Genomic DNA, 19,159 nt, shown 5'->3' on the forward strand with positions numbered 1-19,159 from the left:
GGATGCACAATCAATGGCTACAGCCTGCTAATAATCATGTTTTTCCCCTCAGGAGAATAGTAAACTTACAACTGTCAGCAAGGGGCTGTCAGCAAAATACTCACAGACCTCATATGGAAATAGAGGCATATAATGCACAATGTATTTGCAACTGGTACATGAAAAGTAGGACAATGCCAGAGGCACTGTCAATAAACTGTTGCACAGGCTGCAATCTAGTCATATACCAGGAAATAAGCTGTATCATGCCTGGCTTGGAAAGTGCAGACATATTTGAGTTGACCAAACACTCAGCCAAGTAAAGCTTTTAAACAGCTGCGGTTTCAACTATTCCTGTGCTCTCCCCTTTCATCTCAATCATTTGCTGCACTTCCCTCTTCTAGAGGTCATCACACCGATATCTAAAGCTTGTGGAAGGGAATCCATGCCCACGTGTCAGTCTCTGGCACAAATCTAGCTCAAAGCCATCTTCAGTGGCAACTGATACCCAGACAGCAGACTCCATGCAGGACAGCCAAGATGCAGAAAAAACTTCAGGTCAACTGCACCAACATGGCATTAACATCTTGTTAACACAACAAAACCTGCATTTTTGTCTTCAAATACTATAGCAGAGTTTGCCAGAGCAGAAGGATTTTATTCTCTTCTGAAAGTCACTGTGTATATCAGTCTACCAGAGCGTGTAGCAGTTGCTGCTCTGGAGTGCGCTGCGCTGGCAAACCAGAGGTGAGAGGCAAAGCAGCCCAGCAAGCACAGAGCACAGCTCATCCCCAGTGTGCCATCAAGACAGGAAGTCTGACCAAGACAGCCACCTTGGGCAGGAGGAACTACCTTTACACATTTCTCTAAGATCAAAGTCCACTTCTGAACTGCAAAAGGATCCTAAGGAATTTTCCTGTGACCTGAGGGATCACAGGAAAACAAACTGACTTTATGCTCTTTGGATTCTCTCTCTCACCTCTGGAGCCTCATCAGAGGAAGCCAAGTAAGAAATATGTGTCAAAGTCAAGCTGTAATCCTGCTTTGGTTTAAATTTTTCTTGCAAGCTTTTATTTACAAGTTTTACAGCACAAACGCAAAACCTGAGAATCTTAATGTTTGCAATGTAAGTATTCAAGTATTTTCTACACCTTACTGTAAGTATGCTGCTATTGCTGAACAAGGTGATCCAGGTAAACTAGGCCTATATTGCTTTCACTGAAACAAAGAAAGCAAACATTTTTGCAACCTAGAACTGCACGATATACTGGCCTCAACAGTAATTCTGAAGTAGTGTTCCCCCAGAAAGCTTGGTCATTTCTGCCTAAGGGTACAGTTTGTTGGCCAATGCATCAGTATAACTGTAGCAGCACATAAACAAGGTCACTGAAAAAAATCTATATTAAATAAGCATGCATTTAAGAATTTGCTTGTTAATTAATACATTATATATATATGTGTGTGTGTGGGTGTGTTAACTTTTTGTTCTTTTCCCCAAGATGTCCTTCTAAAGCATCCAGTCTTACAAAAAAAGAAAGTGGATTTGGGGTCAGGGGTCTTACTGCAGGGCTGGGGCGGAGGTGTTTGGATCGTTAGTTACAAAATCTTACACAAGACTAGAGACAAGGTTTCAATTCTGAGACTTACCAAGAGGTGCTTTGAGGAACCTGCGTTCAATTCCTTGTTCTATCTGAAGCAGTGCAGATGCCAAGTAGTGGACCACATTGCTGACTGGCTGAGGAGTACTTGTGCTTGTCGATGCAGCACTTGGAGCTTCGGTTTTTAACCCAACAAGTCTAGAAGAGAAATGTATTAAATTATCTTTGAAGTCTCTGAAGTTAATACTAGAGATTCTTGCAAATGTATCTACAGAAGCTTCTTATTTTAACTCCATGTACTCGCATGGATTTCTGACATGAAGGGGTACTACACAGTGTGATGAGCCATCCTAATGCCTATGTTTGCTCAGCTAGCCTAGTTGATCTAGACAATTCATCTTTAGGTAACAGATATATAAATTGCATGAAATGTGGATGACAAATTTCAAAACAATTAAGATTTCCAGAAAATCTGATGTGACATCCATCAGCTAGTTTGTGACAGATTTCTGTGAGGAATGTAGTCCCAACAATTCTTCAGTGAAAACACTTCCAGTGGCAAAGTGTAGTCTTTTAGAACACCTGCAGAACTTCAGCTACACAGATCCCTACAATTCAAAAGATTTTTGAGAAGAAAATAAAAAAATAAAAACAAAGTAATTTTTAAATGTAAATCAAGATTTGTTAACTTGTATATCCTCATGCTTGGAGGATCTTTATAAAACACTAACTTTTTACATAACGGTGGTTAAAAAACCTCCCAAACAATAAAAAAAACCCTAAAAAAACCCTGGACCATACAAACCCCACAAACAAACAAGCAGACGACCACAGAGCTAGTTTTCCAATAAAACAGGACCAAAAGACGAAGTAATAATTTCAAAATGTAGCTAATCTTTCTGAACCACAAACATTAAGTAATGTGTAGGAGAGCAGCTCACACTACTGAAAATAAAATTCCATTTCTACTTGGGGTTTATAAAAAATTGACAAATTAAAACTGTCTGGATTCTGCCTTATTCTCGTGAATAAGCAATGCTTTTGGTTGTCCCTGTTCTTTATTCACACTTAAAAGCTGTTCATTATATTTTGCAGTCACACACATTTTGAGAGCCTGAAAGCAAACAGAAAGAAAGCTGCGGAGTTATTTACATTTCACTAGTCAAACTCCAAGGTCTTAATGAGATGTCACTTGCTCTGAGGTGGATAAAAAGCCCCACATCAAAAGCAATCTGTCACATGATTTCAGAATCCCATACTCTGATTTAATACGCAAGGCTCTATTACAGTAGACTTTATTCAGAAACTCTGATGGAGTCAGTATCAAATAGAAAAAAATTAAGCTACAAAGTTCTGCAGTTGAATAAAGAGTTGGCAATGGAACAAGTACCCAACGTCAAGTGGAAACAGATAAATTTCAGCTTCTTAGTTAAAACAGTGGAATACTTCTATATTGTGGTTTTCAGGAACCAAATGTCTGTAAATTGTGTAATTAATGTAAAGGATGATCCCATCCAATTTGCATGGAACTAGAGAACTCTGGTTCAAAGGACAGTCTTACAAGAAAATTCTAATTCACAATGATGAATGAGAACTGAAATAAAATGAGAAAAATACCTGAAGAACTTCAAATTCCTAACATCCAACACAGCACTCATTAGTCCACCCAGAAATACAGCATTTATAGAAGTCTAACAGCAGAAATGTCACAAAATATGTGAGGCAAACAGTATGTTAGTACAATGACTGTCTTGAATGAATCTTTTTTCCTGAAGTATTTCAATATTCACATCCTATCAAGAGATACAATTTCACATGCATTAACTATATTAAGGTAGAACTTTATTTCTGACAAGTATGCAGCTTCGGAGAATTACGAATTGGGAAATCTTCACCATTTCTGTGACTTGTGAAGTTTGATTTACAACAAGAACTGCTATCAGAGAGCCACATCTGTCTCAAGTGTTTAAAAACCAGAACACCACAAAACACTTTACAGCTACAACACTAGGATTTGACGTTTCCTTCCTTTTATTATGTTGCAGCTTGCTCCACAGAAGTATTATCATTCCTGAAGTTGTAAGATCACATCTCCATTTTGCTGCTTTGCTTAAAGTTAATCCAGACCATGGCCTGTTGCCCCGGTGGTTCTTAACATGACTCACGAGGTAAGTGAACAGGCCAGTTCAACCAGACATTTGTTACTATTACCATTTTTCCTTTTCAACACCCCTACTCTTCTCAGAAATTGGAGTGTTTTGATTTTATTGTTTTGTTTGGTGGTTTTTGGTTTTGTGTCTTGTTGGAGGTTTTTTTGCTTGTGTGAGGTTTTTTTGGTTAGGGGATTTTTTTGGGGGGAGGTTCTTCTGGAAAACACATCATCAACTGCCAATAAAATTTTTCCCTGCATTTAAAATTACTTCAAAATTAATCCTTCTTTCACATGTTCCTTCTTTGATAATTAATGTTTACTTTGAGCAGTGTAATATCTGAATACTAAAAGATGTAAAAATTGGTGCCTTAGTCTTATATGGTAATAGAACAGCATCATTTACAGACTATAAACCAAAGTAAAATCCTGCATTTTAAGATTTTTAGTCTTAAAAATCACCATGTGGAAGAATTTGAGGGTAAAAATAATTTGAAGGTCAAAAAGTCCCCAGCCAAACAAAGCCAGAGCACTGCTATCCTCAGAGAGAACCATTATTAAAACTATAGCTCTTACCTGTCTTTCACAATAAACTTATCATGATCATCAGTTTCCATTTCTTCAGATTCTTCATTCACAGTTTTAATAATGCCATTTTCTTTGTTTTCATCATTGAGAAACTCATATCGCCCATGTTCTAGGGCTGCTCTCCAAGCCTGTCTGTCTGCAACCTGAAGCAAACATACAAATTTGAGGTTTCTAAAGAATCAAAGGACACAAATTTATAGTACCCATTACTATCTGCATTTAATTTAATTATGCTTTCAGTAAAACCATTGCATGCAAGAGTTCTCATTTAAGTTACAGACTTGATGGCACCATTATGTTCCTACATTCTACCGTTTACAAATACCTTAATAGCCCCCAACGTTCCTTGGTAGATCCTGTCTTCAATGTCCAAAAGAAAGTCCCTAAGCCTCAGTTCAAGTTGCTTCTCTGCAGATGGGTGAGATCCATCGTGGACATTCTGCATCCTTCCCCGTCCTACAGGAGGTCTGACATCACTTTGAGGTTTTTCTGGAAGAACAGCAAGTAATTTAGTGTTAGTAGATCTTGCTCCTATAAAGCAGCTGTTGGCAGAGGGAACAGTAGTACAAGACAGAACAAGCTGAATACATGGGTTCAAAATTCCCTTGTTGTAACTAGGTGCCAACACCAACATCTGTGCCAACTAAGGAATCTGATTCAGCCAAGCAGGGTAATGATGACCAATAGATGGCCAATAGATGATTGGCATCCACTCCTAACAACTCATGAGAGAAATCCTTGCTAATTTAAAAGTAGTTCTTTTGTCTTAAAATTCTTTCGAAAGCAGTAGATAAGTAACACCAACCTTGCTCTAGGAGGAGAGCAAAAAGAGAGAATAAAGTCACATTTCTATTATTTGATTACTCTTACAAGAGAACTCTTCAACTCTTTCCTGCATGCATCTTTGTAATAGAAACACTTAAAATAAGCATGTGCAACTGAAAATCGTAAAACCTAACAGAACAAGACAAGATAAAATCTCTTTTAAAAACCTCACCTTAGAACAAAACAGAAAAGATAAGATGATACAGGCACAGACAAGACTGACTGTGTCCTCTAATTAAAGACAGGGAAAAAAGGAGCAAGACAACATGCTAATTTATGAAAACAAGGTAAGAGCTGATGATGATGGGCTTTTAAGTAAAAACCTACTCCCAAGAGAACTCAAAGTTCATGCAAAAACTCAAAAGCCACAGGAAAGAGCTGAAAGTCTGCCCAAATCCTAAATTAGTGCTTGCAAGTCTGCATAGGTGGTGAATATTTTTGTTCACACGATTTACCTTAAAACCTTTGATTGCAGTGATAAGAAGGTACATGCAACAATTTAAGAGGTATTTAATAAATAATATAAATAAAGCTGCTGCTAAGAAAGCACAGGATGAATTCTAAGGTGCTCTCAATTGCTGAAGCAATTCCCTATAACTGAAAGCAATCATGCAAATACTCTCAAAAAGCAGACTAGCAACCCTAATGCCTGGATGTGGGAAAGGTCCTTTTTGGTTTAAAAGCAAAGAAGAAATGCTGTATTTTTTCTTGAGCAGAACTAGAAAAGCGGCAACTGCTTTTCAAATAATTGACAAGGAGAATTTAGTGGATACTGGAATAAAATCAAGTAATAGCACATACCAATTTTATTTCCATGCTCTTTTGAGCAGGAACTGGAAAAGGCAGAAGCACAACCTACATTGCAGGAAAATCCCTCTTGTCCTACAAGTCATTTGAGTGAAGGCAATAGGCAGCATCTGGAGTCCACAGCAGAAAAGCTCCCAACCCAGTACATCCACAGGTGGCTACTTATCCCCGCTTATCACACAGTGTGGCACCATTGGTACTGGACCACTGCACTTGAATTTTCCTGATCTCTAATAAAGTGAAGTTCAAAGCTGTCTCTCTTTTTTTACTGAAAATCAATGTGATTCTACAGTTCTAACATCAAAAGACAAGAAAAATCTGCAACTGTGGTGTGGACATCAAGTTGCTTCAGAGCAGAAAGCAACACACAAAATACAGATAAAGGTGCAGCGATTAAGAAAATAAGGAACCATATGTACAAACTCAAACATATCAGAAGATGATGGAGATTTATGCACAAAAAAGAGCCCAATATAGAAAAAAGGCCTCAAAATAAAGCTTAATCACTATGCAAAAACTCTGTCCTGTGCTAGTTTCCACCAAAAGAGATGGTAGATCATTTATAAATTTAGCAGTATCTGATGTGCTCACAGCGTGTCCTAGCGTACCCACTCCAGGAAAACAGAATTTGTGTCTGCTGTGAATAATACTCCCTTGCCTCAGTACAGATAACCCCAAATCCTCAAGGTAATTTGTCATAATTATAAACAAAATGCAATTTCTTAAACATTACCCTAGGGAGTCTTACTGTGGTAACATTGTCTACCCATCAACACCCTATAAGCAAGCTAGCTGTAAGCCTGTATGTGCAGAATTTTATCAGTGTCTGGAGCCAATGCCTTGCCAATAAATGCCAAAATACTTGGCTAGGAGAAAAAAGAAATAGCCCTAAATCCTAGGTCTAAGATGGTGCTCAGTACGCTTCTATGTTTAAAAACCTATAAAAACATCTGCTATCCTGCTGCTTCCTTCTGCACTGAGTGTCTGCCAAAGGGAGAAAAGGGAAACAAAACCCAGAAAAGAATAATATCACAAAATACCACTGCACTGATTTTAATCCATGTAACAACCAACCCAGCTACACGGCTTTTAAGCATGTATTAACTTTTATTCCTTAGTTAATCTTTTTCCAAAGCTAAAATTACTTCCTAAAGTTGTCTGTTTAAAAGCCAATCCCGGTATACTAAGCAGTAAGATCACAGAAAAATTATAGCTTTTTTTTTTTTTTAGCATGAAACACCAGAATATACCACAAAGGTCTGTCAAGCAGGAAGAAAAAAAAATGGAAGGCAGGGAAAAAACCAAACCTGTTTTCCACTGAGTGAAAAAAAGCTTAAGGATAATTCTTAGATCTTAGAAATTACAGTTGAATTAGAACTAGAGGTCTCTATAATATTACATAGAAGGTTTATCCGTAGAATCAAATTGAGACCAAGAGCCTTGCATTTACCTGGAATATGGAATTTCTCCACAGGAAAACTGCTCAGTTGTTCATATATTCTACTTTTCTCTTGCAAAAGAGTTTCTTTTAAGGCACTCTCCCTATGTCCTCGGGAATTGAGAGCCTCTAGGAGTTGGTCCAGTTGTTCCCGAGAACTGTAAAAGCACCAACGGTTTGGTTTGTATACTGGCCTTGGCACCTCTACGACAACACTGGTATGTGAATCTTGGTCAATATTGGAGGTAGATTCAGAGGATTTCAAAGACTCTCCAGTTTTACTGAATACCTGAGGTTCATTTGTGCAAGACTGTCCACTATTCTGAAAGGAAGAGGTTCGAGGCAACAACATGTCTTCTGTGAGACCAGAATAGTCCTCCTCTACAAACAATCCAGGAACAGAAGGGAAAATCCAGTAGCGTCGGTACAGGCGGTCACGACCTAACGGGGTGATATTTGTGCAGGCTGTTGCATTCTGAATCTTTTCTAACAGTTCCTTCTCTTTCTTTTGTTGTTCCTGTTTTAAAGCTTCTTCATCTTCAGCAGTAAGAGGTTCGCTCTTTTCACAAGTGGTCTCTTCTTGTCTTGTAAATTCTTTAAATCCATTTTGCCCTCTCCTTCCTAAAGTTAAAAGAAGTATGATAGGAATTAATTTACAAATTTTTTAAACCAAAAACTCAAATAAAGGGCAGGTTTTAGTTCTGTCCCTTTTTGGTTATCCAAACTTACACTGTCAAAGACCATCAGCTCAGTCAAGAGACAATACTGGTTCTATTAAAGAAAATCTCAAGTGATTAACCCCCATTCCCCTGAAGAACAGGTAACCACTTTAAATACACCTCCACTTTGCAGAAACTAGACTAAGTCTCATTTACTGACACTGTCATCTTCAATATTGCATTTAAGAATGCAAAAATATATAACAGAAACATCTTATAAGGACAAAGTAAAAGTCTAGCAATTTCACTACTGAATACAAACCATGATCCAGACTTTATTTATCATACTCAAAATGATGATCTTAAACCGCCAAAGGTCTCAAGAAAGACCAGAATCCCCACATAGCAGCTTTTATGGCAACCTCCGGTATCTTACATTTAAAAATTAAAGTGATCAAGTATTTACTACTGTTTCTCCCCCTCAATTTGTACCATCTGAAAACATTCAGTTCACATCTTTTGTTTACATCAAAGTATCAAGTCCTAGCTGTCATCTAGACCAGTATGTCTCATAATTGATGCATGCAACCTGAAAGGTGCAGTCAACACTCAAGTTCTACGTGTTTCCAGTGTGACCTTCAGTTCCCTAGCCGTATGAATGAAATAATAACACTCATTTGTCATCCAGTTGCAATGTTTCAAACATGGGGTATTTGAGAAACCTGAAATGCTGTTTAAGATCTCCTTGCTTTTTCATGACAAAGCTGTAACAAACATGTAAATCTGTATTACTGAATGACTCAGAATTTCCATCCCAGGTACTGTTAGGAACTGCACAAGTTTGCAAATTAAATCCACAATCATCCAGGACTTTCACTGGCACAGACACCTGCATGAAGCCTTCCCAGCAGAAAGACATAGATCAGCTAGCAGCCCAAGGCCATCAACAATTCTTTCTCCTGTGGTGACATCTCTGTTTAGCTAGGAACAGCAGGCAGCACCATTTACTGCACTGTAGGTCCTACTAGCACACTGCTGAGGAAATTAAATAGAGGCATAAGTCTGGTTTTATTCTTCTATAGGAGGTATGCTGCCTTATTAACAAAGGAAAACTACACCCAAATACTTGATCTATTGTTTTCTTTTGAAATATCAGTTGGTTTTGCACTTTACTAAAAAAAAAATTTAAAAAAATCTCAAACCCACACCATGTCCTATTAGATGAAACTCCTACAACTCTCTCTATGAGGGCAAGTACTTGTAATGGCAACACCATAACATTTTTTAGACAAAAGAGGAATTCACACAGCATGTATGGAAGACAAGAAGAAACAGAAGTGTGAAAGAACATACAGCTGACCATAAGAACTACACCAGGCTGCCTCAATGTACTTCAGAGCCCATTATGATCATGTTTGAGTGTGGGTTTGTTTCCTTAAAAGAAAATTACAGCAAAAATTGAAGCTTTTACTGTAAAACACAAGAGCTTGCCAGGTACACAGCATGCAGGTACACAGCCACACAAACAAATTCATTATAGCATTACCTCTCCGTCGTTTTTTGTTTGGTCCCAGCTCTTCTTCATCCTCTGTGACTGTGTCCGCATCTTGCTCTTTACGTTCCATCTCTTTGCTCTCTGTACTAGTATCAAGCTCTTCCCGTTCCTCCTCCCTGACACAGCAAAATAAACAAACTGTGACTAACCAACCAAAAAAAAATACACAATAAAATATGGCATCTTTGACACAGAGTACTTTCATCTCCCAAGTACTTAACTAGAAAAATACCTATAATGTTACTAAAAAGTAAGCTGTAAATCACAGACTATATTAAAGCCCAAAAGAAACCCACTGAACTGTAAATGTGAAGTTCTATATTAAGGACTAAAACCTGCTCTTTGGTACCCACACTTTAATTTGAAGAGTATTATTTTTGCAGACATCTTAGTCTAGCTCTATTGCTATAATTTTTTTTCATGTCTAAGAAAAGTTTCTTTCCCAAAATGTATGTATGCACCATTCTGTAAAATGCTTGTTACACACTTTTGCCTCATCTAGCAAATATAATTAATCCCCTACAGAAAAACAGGCAGTTTTTTCAAGGTAGCTTTTTTACCAATTCTACACCACTATGAAGAAAAATAAAATCAGCATTGAGGACAATATACTTAAAATATAGCTTTGTATACGATCTAGTCAATGAAACTAGACGTGAGGTCTGGCCACAAAGCTGAAAAGTGCTCTATGTCATAGATCACAGTAATACTACATATCATACCCAACAGATATTTCTACAGCAGGAATTCTCTGCTCCTCTTCTTTCAGCTTTTCTTGTTTCTCTTTCATTTTTAATTCTTGTTCTTTTAACCTTTCTTCTCTTTTCTTACGTATCCTAATAGTAAGAAGGATATAAAAAACCAGTTGCAATTACTCTACTATCTGGTCTGTCCACCAGATAGTATAAAAATAACTAAAACATCATCCAAAAACAGCAGAAACATGGAAAAACAACATTTAGCACAACTAAGTTTCACTCCTGTCTACTGTCCCAGGAAACCAGGATAGAGCAGAAACATTACTACTGTTTTCTCACATGCCTTCTGCAACTGAGACATTAATCTCAATTGCAGCACCAAAATTTAGTTTTCCATATCCTAGTTCTACCTTGCTGCTGCTGCCTCTCGTTCTTTGCGATGCTGTTCTGCCTTTAATTCCCGGAACTCCTGTTTTGCTTGTCGTAGCACATCAACAGAGTCCTCAATGAAATCTCGAGTGGAGACGAGAGTCAGAAGTTTCCCACAGAGAGCATGAAGGATCTTCATCTTTTCTCCTAATAAAATTCAGAGCAATGTTTGTATTTCACTATGTCACTGACAATAAGCCTAACTCTCACAGACTCTAAACTGGATTTGTTCTCACTTAAGAAAAAGTGAACAAACATATGTAGTGCACTAGGTGCACTCGCAGAGACACTTCCTGAAAGCATATCTGCTTTGCTTAGAGACACAAGCCTTTACTTTTAATTTATTAAATTTTACCACCAAAATTAGTAAAATACAGTATTATCTTTAATGTAGAGATAAAGGAAGAGTTGACAGAAATTTTTCTCCATTTCCAAATAATGAACAAAAGACCCAAACTCAAACAGGGAAAAAAAAAGCAGGGGCTGAATCAAACAGGCCAATGCTTCTTCCAGAGAGATCCCCTTATTCAAGTAACACTAACATTTTTTAAATGGGATGAAAGAAAAGCTACTCAGAAGTAATAAGACTACCAAGCTCTGCAATCTGTGATGTGGTGGGATGTGCTTGAGGGGACTGAAGTGTAGGGAGTGACTGTTGGACAGAGATCCTTTCCAAACTCAATTATTCTATGATACAATAAATTTTGACCACTATTGGTCTAAAGCAGTTGCAAAATTGATCACTTATTGAGCAATCTAATAATCCCTAACATGTATTGTCTTTTATTACCTGGCAACAAATCATATACTGAGGTACTTGAAAGTTTCTTCAAGAGACCAGGATTACTTAATCTCAGCTCCATGCAAGCATCATCAGTAGTATCAAACCCTCCTCGTTTCTGGTAACGGTATTTTGCATTGGCTGATGTTATATCAGCACCTGATGCTAGAATGTGAAGTCTGAGAATCTCAGAAAGAGTGCAGCTATCAAGATCCAAGTTTTTCAAATTGCAGCCTACAGTTGAGAAGAATGAACAGTTATTTTATACAGTTATTTAAATGTCCATAAATATAAAAATAGTTCTTTAAAATACAGAGCAAAATAATAACAGTAACAAAACAAGAAGTGAAACCCACACATACCCTGATGTAACTGGGGCCATGCAGCTGCCAAAGTTGCAACTGCAGACAGTGCAGATTTTGTGGGGTCTGCATCTTCATCCAAAGCCTCTGTTAAATCTTTAAGAAATAAACACTTTATTCTAGTGCAAATTAAAACTTGTACTGTGTAGGGGAGGAAAGGAAGCTGCATTTTGAGAATTGCAGACAAAGCAAAAAGAGGGATGATATTTACAGATGCATCAATGTATTCAAAATTCAGTCCAACATCCAAACAAAAATTTACAGATCTTGAAATGCAACTAAAAAAATCCAACTAAAAGCTAAGGACATGCACCACATGCTATATATAGGGAGAACACCATCTAAGCTGTTAAACAACCGCAACACGCAGAACATGCACAATGGCAACATAAAAGGCAGCAAGAACAAATCCAGGAACACACTTGAAAGTGCAAACAAGTAGCAATGCAAGAACACCTGTATTTCCTTTCCTCAAACAAGCTGGTTTTATTATCATAATTTTGTTTTTAGGAAGCATAACTCAAACCAATAATGTATTTTGATACCAGCTATCACCATTCACTTTATACTTTCTATCTGCAACTCAGATGCAGCCTGTTCTGCACAAACACAATTACTAAGACATTACAAATAAATACTATTTCACCAAATCAAGCACCTGCACTAAATGACCATCATACAGAAGCAAACTGACCAGGAAAGCAGGGAAGTGAAAGGGAGAAACAGAAAGTTCCCGTTTCTTAAACAAAGGTTTCCTCAGCACTTACAGGTATTTCTCCAGAGGGTTGTCAGAGTATTTTCAGCAGTGCATGGTGTTTCAACTTTATTCAAATCCAAATTATTAAGCACTTAAAGTCACCAAGTCAAAATAAAACCACAAATACAAACTACAGAAACAATACATAAAAGCAAATCCACAACAGTCCTCTAGGATGAGTTATGTTGCTTGAAAATTGTCACCCAGACACAGCAAAATGAATCTCTGCACCTCCCCTTTCACTTTAACTATATAACACACTTTGAGAAAGAACTGTACACCCCAAAACCACGTATCTGTGGTGTTCCCTGTTGCAGAAACGCTGCCTGTACAGTTCAACTGAGCAAACATGCTGACTACTGCTAGTTTGGTTAGCCAGAATTACAAAGGCAAGACTATGTAGTTCTTTTATGGGAAAGAAGATGTCTAAACAAGAGTGACAAGAAACGAAAGTTCTGAGGCACGTAGAACACAATAAATGAAGTGCCTTACCCACAACTCTGCTGAACTAGAAACAAAATGGCAGACTACTGCAATTGTCAGTCCCATTATGTCAAATTAAAATATGAAAGTTATGGGTTTTTTTGATCAGCCATACAAATAATATAGAATCTAATCAACTATTCCATTATTACCTGGTAATCCTTGTTTGTATTGCCAAGGCAATACTCTCAGTAGTTAACAAATACGGTTTAATAGCTAAATTCAACAGTAATAAAAATACAGTCTAAATTTATTAACACCGTCTCAAATCTCTATTCAACTAACAAGAGCAGCCACTGTTATTGAAGACAGTGCCCATGCTTTATATAATTTACAGACTGGACATCAATCTTAAGTATGAAAATAAACAATCTTCAAGGAAGGGATTAAAGGAACTTTTGTTTAATTCACACACCTGGCTTGGAGGGGCACCATGCAATTCACTTGACCTCAAAGAGGGAGTGCTCTTATGTACCTACCTCTAAAGAAATACAGGCTAGTAGAATGGGTCAATGCTTCTCCTTTAGTCAGCAAATTTGGCAGTCCATGAACAGAGGACCACAAATTTGTAACAAAGCCTGCACTGCCTTCTGATCAGTGGTTAGTATACACTGAATGCCTCTAAAAATGAGGACATCAGCTTTATAGCAAAGACCAAAGTCAGAGTGACTGTGAGTGTCTTTAGAACACACATGGTAATATCCAAGAGCTGTCGATGCATAACTTCAAGCCTTGAAGGACAATGAATTCAATTCTCCATTACAGTTGTGCTGGGGAGTTTTAGTTTTTAATCTAGTTAGGTACAGATTTTTTTATAGACACAGATATCTTTGAGAAGGCTTAGGAAAATGACTTGTTTCCTGACCCTCAGGAGAAACATGTAACAGTGCTGGAGGAAGAGGAAGGTTAAGATACTTCCTGCACCTCCAAAACACAAGCAATGCTGTTAAAAGCTTATTATGCTTTGCTGGATACAATCACAGTAACAATGAGCTTCCTTTTCCTCTATTCCCCCCAGACCCTGTGGTCCATTCCCAGTTTAAGGCTCTAATTTCAGATAAAAGAGAAAAACCAAGCCCATTTACATACAATATCCATGCATAATAAGACAAGGTTAAATAAAGGAGTGCCATAAATCATGCAGCTTAAAGTTAATTCCAGTGCAACTTCAGCTTTTCAGCAGTAAAATTAAAGATCTGACCTTTGGTCTCAGCATCAGCTATTTGATCTTTGGCCACTTCCTCTTCCTCTTCGGCCATTGCCTGAAAGATGGCAGTCAGGAAGAAAAACAGCAATTCACATAGTGGGCCTTCAGTGTCATTTCCTACAAGAGCTTCCTCTAAAACCTCTGTGAATAAAGTTTAAGAAGCGTCACTTTTGCCGCAAAGTTGGAGAAAAAATTATGTAGCGAAGAATGAAAACATTTTTTTTCCTTCAGGTATGATAATTAAATTACGTTTCCATCATTTACTGCATATATTCCTAGAGCGATGGTGCCAGAAAAAGCGCTGACCAAACATTGTTTTCTTAATATAGAAGCAGATCTTTTGATAAGCAGAATAAGAACTTGTACACCAAAATTAATTTTGATTTTACAAGTCCCTTGGAGTTGACTGAGAACTGAAAACTGGATTGATATGCATGTGTTAGCATTGACAGATTACAGCCATATAGAAAATTCTGCAGTGGTGGTACTTGCGTGCACTTAAGATGTTTGGTTGTTTGGTAGAAGGGAAATCATCAAAGTGGGGCACCTTGCCACATAAGCCACAACTTGCCTAAAGTCACTCCTTCAGGAAATTCATCTTGAAGATCAAAAAGTTCCCCAAAAGCATGTAAAAACTCCAAAACCATCAGAGCATCACCAAAGATCTCAGGAGGAAGTCTAGTCTTCACTGGCACTGGAATGGGAAGTTCCTGCAAACCAAATGGGACCACTTAATACAGTATTTGGTTTGTGCAAAGTACACAAGTCATTAAAACCAAAGAGACTATTATTCTAAGGAATGTATTAGTTGAGTTCCTCTGCATTTTACTAAAATGAGTCCCACAGGACACATGATCAGTTATCATGGTAACACTGGTGATAGTACTAACTTTGGAAACTGAAGAGCATGCAACTTGAATGTAAAATTTTTGAGAAAGAAGTTTACTCATGTCCATGAAGTTTGTATCTTTATTAAATGAAGTTAACCCCACTACAAGTGAAAAACATTGGCTGTCGAGCTTTTTCTTTATACCTGTATTATTTCACAAGAGTTTTGAATTTCAGTTTCCTGAACTGTCCGGACAAGCAAAAATAAACATACTCCTAAAAGTTACTTATGATTGCTTGCAAAGACAAGCAAACCAAAACCCTTACACATTCACATAAAACACACCCTTCTAATTCTAGGATATGCAAGATCATGTCTAACAACTGTGTGTTCTGGCACTGGGTTTTTTGAATTGGTAAGGCATTTATGGTAGCTGAAGACATTAAAGGGAGCTGACGTAACCATATAACAAGACCACTTAACAGAGACACCACCTTCAAACCACAGATAACAGCGCCTAACATCATGTTTGACTTTGAAATGACTATCTTAATGAAATCCTTCAAGATTTGTCTTCATTTACTGTTTCTTAGCACACATGGTTGAATAATTTTCAGAATGATGTCCATTTTTCACAAATGTAGTAGTTCACCAATATTAAAAATAACAAAGCCGAATACTGTGTTTCAAAAGAACACAGTAAGATATTTCACACATTTCCAGAGACGGGAATCTTTTCAAAAGCAGTCCCCACCTGAACTCATCTTTATTTATGTTCTTGTCAATTCACAGAATCACAGGCTATTTTAAGTTGTAAGGGAAGCACAATAGCCTTCAGTTCCAACTCCTGGTCCTGCACAGAACCATCCACGTGAACCATCCTGTGCCTGAGAGCACTGTCCAAATGGTTCTTGACCTCCATCAGACTTGGTGATTTGACCACTTCCCTTGGAAGCCTGTTCCAGTGCCCAACCACCCTCTGGGTGAAGAAGCTTTTTCTAATATTCAACTTAACCCTCCCTTGGCACAGCTTCAGGCCATTCCCTTGGGCCTTGTCACTGTCACCACAGAGAAGAGATCAGTGCCTGCCCCTCCTCTTCCCCTCACAAGGACGTTGCAGACTGTGATGAGGAGTCACCTCAGTCTACTCCAGGCTGAACAGACCAAGTGATCTCAGCCACTCCTCATACGGCTTCTCCAGGCCCTTCACCATCCTTTTTTCCTTCCTTTGAACACTCTCTAATACCTTAATGTCTTTGTTATATTGCAGTGACCAAAAACTCACGCAGTACTCCAGGTGAGGCTGCACCAGGCACAGAGTGAGGTGAGTAGAGCAGCAGTCTCAGTGTAGTGATGACAACCCTCCTTTTATCTTTCCAGTAGAAATACAGCAGCACTGTTTTCACAGCTTGCTCTCCTTTCAGCAATTGCCTTTTTCCCTTTCTTCAGCTTTTTCTCCCCTTCTAGGAGTTTTCACTCCAATCTTCAATGGCCATACAGCTCCCCTTGCAAATATGTTCAGCCCTCATATTCCTCCCAATCAGTGATTTCACCAGAATTCATTTAACACTCTCCTTTATTTCCACTTGCCCTCCTTGCACTTGTTACAATTCCTTGTGTACCTCAAATTCTCAACCTTGTGTTTCTGACTATTTGCCTCCTTTTGCTATCCCCTGCCAGAATGAATCCCAGTAAAGTGTACATAAACGTGTAACACTAGAAAATCTTCTGGTGTGTACAGCCACACTAGGATTCACTTGTGTGAATCCTAAGTTCTTTCAGAAGCACATTCTTGTTACTTTCTACAGGTTTCCAGTACCATCATGAAAGATGTTCATTAAACATGATATATATAGAATATTTCTACAGTTTAAATCAAAAGAATGCCTCAGGAAGTAACAATCCAATGTCTTTTCTAACCTTCACAGCCAAAAATTTAGTTTTTTCATTACTCAAATCTTTTACGTAACTCACATTTTTGTAAGTGAGCTCATTTTGTACACTTCACAGAAAAATCATGCATACTCAATACCCCTCACTCAGTAATGCCAACACATTGAACATACTCCACTGTAGACTGAGCATAGGCTGTAAAGCTCTTCTGCAGGTTGAAAATGCAGATGCAGATGATCCCATTAGCATTGCCACTGGGAAATATGTATTACACACTGCAGGTGACTCACAGCCTCTAGCATTCCAATCAGATCTAGATGTGGCCCTGCATTAGGGAACCTAATCCATCTGGGGACCCTGCAAACTACAATCTTCAGCTATTCCAAATTCAATTGTACCTTAAGGTCATCACACTCCATATCTTCTCTAGGCTTACTCCACTGTTTCAGGTATTCCACATATTTTCTTTTTTCCTCACGCAGCTTCTCTCTTTCCTGAAAAAAACAGTCACAATTGTATATAAATATTGTTACATGGCCTTACTGCAATTTCTAAAACTGCACCATTTACTACTCAATCATGCTGAAAAGTAAAATATCACATTTAATTAGAATGGAGTAATCTATTCATTTTATTTTATATAAAATGATACTGGCAAAAATATTTAAATGAGGTGATACGTTGCTGGATTAGTTGTTGCTTTTGTTGGGAGGCGTGTTTTGGGTTTTGTTTTCTTTTTAACAGAAGTGGCTAAAGAAAAAGTATCAAAAATTAGACAGCACTTATGAACATTGCCTCGAAAAAGACCATCTACAACATCCATTCAACCACAGTGAATGTGGCTGTAGTAAAATATAGATTTCTTCATATTCAACTTGACAAAAAAGTTATTTAGCAACTTACATCCAAAAAGAGTCCACACAGAAACCCACAACCACTAGATATGCTGTCAATCTAATGCAGAACAGATTCTTCAAAGAGAAGACAACCATTAAATCAAATAGTTTTATGCATTATTGGCAGAAAAAAAAACCTAAGCCCACCACATAACTTCAGAACTAAGTTCAAATTCAAAATGAACTTTTGGTAAACTAAAATTATACAGAATGTTAACCAGAAATACAATCCATCATCAAATCATATAACTGCCTATTCTTCTAAAGTGCACTTCTAGAAACTGAAAATGATTAATGGAAAATAACTTCAAACAGAGACTAAGAAACAAAAAGCCATTATACTGTTCCATTACACTAGACAGCCATTATACTATTCCTATATGAAACACATATACTTCAAAAGCATTACTTTTTCCTTTTCTATTTTGAGTCTCTCTTTCTCTTCTTTCTTTTTCATTCTTTCTTCTTCCACAATTTTCTTTAATTCTTCTCTCTTCTTTTCCTTATCTTCTTTCTCCTTTTTCCTAGCTTCTATAGCATTTGCCTTCTCTTGTTTTAATTTAGCTTTTTCAAAAGCTATAAAGGAAAACAACAAACCTGAGTTATTTTTTCTTTTGTAAAATGTTAGTTTTAACTGATAAATAGACTGTATTATTATAATAACCATATGAAAAAGATATGATTATGAAGACTGAATTGTTTCCACACCAACCAGAAATTCAAACACTTGGAAGTTCTTTACAGAATCAGAGTTTCAAGCCTATGTATTAGACATGTTTTATGAGGTTGTCAACAGGTAATAAAGTTAAATATATCTGGTTTTATGAGTATACAGAATGTTATTACTTGTTTATTGGTTTCTATCAATCGACATATAAAGATGAGAACTGATTCCAACATATAATTACAGTAACACATTTAGTAATGACTGGTTAATAAAAGCATGTCACAACCAGGTGTGGCACACAACCGTGAAATATTTGTGATAGTAAAAACCCTTAAATAAGTGACCTTTAAATATTTAGTTCTTACTGAATTACTGAAGTCAATACATTTGAAATCTATGTAGTATTTCAGTGTGTTTTGCTCAAATTTTACTTCAGTTACACAATTTAAGCTGAACTTTAAATCACAATAAATGCTACTGTCTGAAGAGATGCAGATTTCTTTGTAGTCATGTGTAGCAGAACAACAGGATACAAATTTCCACTCTCTGTGGGCAGACA

The 19,159-nt window shown here is 37.4% G+C and overlaps 1 protein-coding gene across 3 annotated transcripts in view; it reads right to left on the reverse strand.

Annotated features, from left to right (window-relative positions):
• The window catches only part of BAZ1A (bromodomain adjacent to zinc finger domain 1A), a 65,106-nt gene that overhangs the window by 12,729 nt on the left and 33,218 nt on the right, over positions 1-19,159 (reverse strand). For 2 of the 3 annotated variants that reach the window (XM_059849900.1, XM_059849899.1), the window contains exons 9-21: positions 18,343-18,509; positions 17,436-17,531; positions 14,887-15,025; positions 14,310-14,456; positions 11,869-11,964; positions 11,516-11,740; positions 10,707-10,872; positions 10,321-10,434; positions 9,590-9,714; positions 7,397-8,005; positions 4,640-4,803; positions 4,303-4,457; positions 1,627-1,775 (exon numbers count right to left, since the gene is read on the reverse strand). In XM_059849900.1, the coding sequence (XP_059705883.1) occupies positions 1,627-1,775; positions 4,303-4,457; positions 4,640-4,803; positions 7,397-8,005; positions 9,590-9,714; positions 10,321-10,434; positions 10,707-10,872; positions 11,516-11,740; positions 11,869-11,964; positions 14,310-14,456; positions 14,887-15,025; positions 17,436-17,531; positions 18,343-18,509 (2,352 nt within the window). The remainder of the gene's footprint in view (positions 1-1,626; positions 1,776-4,302; positions 4,458-4,639; positions 4,804-7,396; positions 8,006-9,589; positions 9,715-10,320; positions 10,435-10,706; positions 10,873-11,515; positions 11,741-11,868; positions 11,965-14,309; positions 14,457-14,886; positions 15,026-17,435; positions 17,532-18,342; positions 18,510-19,159) is intronic. The other variant, XM_059849901.1, reaches the window with a different exon arrangement.

This window comes from Haemorhous mexicanus, chromosome 6 (genome assembly GCF_027477595.1).
Source record: "Haemorhous mexicanus isolate bHaeMex1 chromosome 6, bHaeMex1.pri, whole genome shotgun sequence".
NCBI classification, from domain to species: domain Eukaryota; kingdom Metazoa; phylum Chordata; class Aves; order Passeriformes; family Fringillidae; genus Haemorhous; species Haemorhous mexicanus.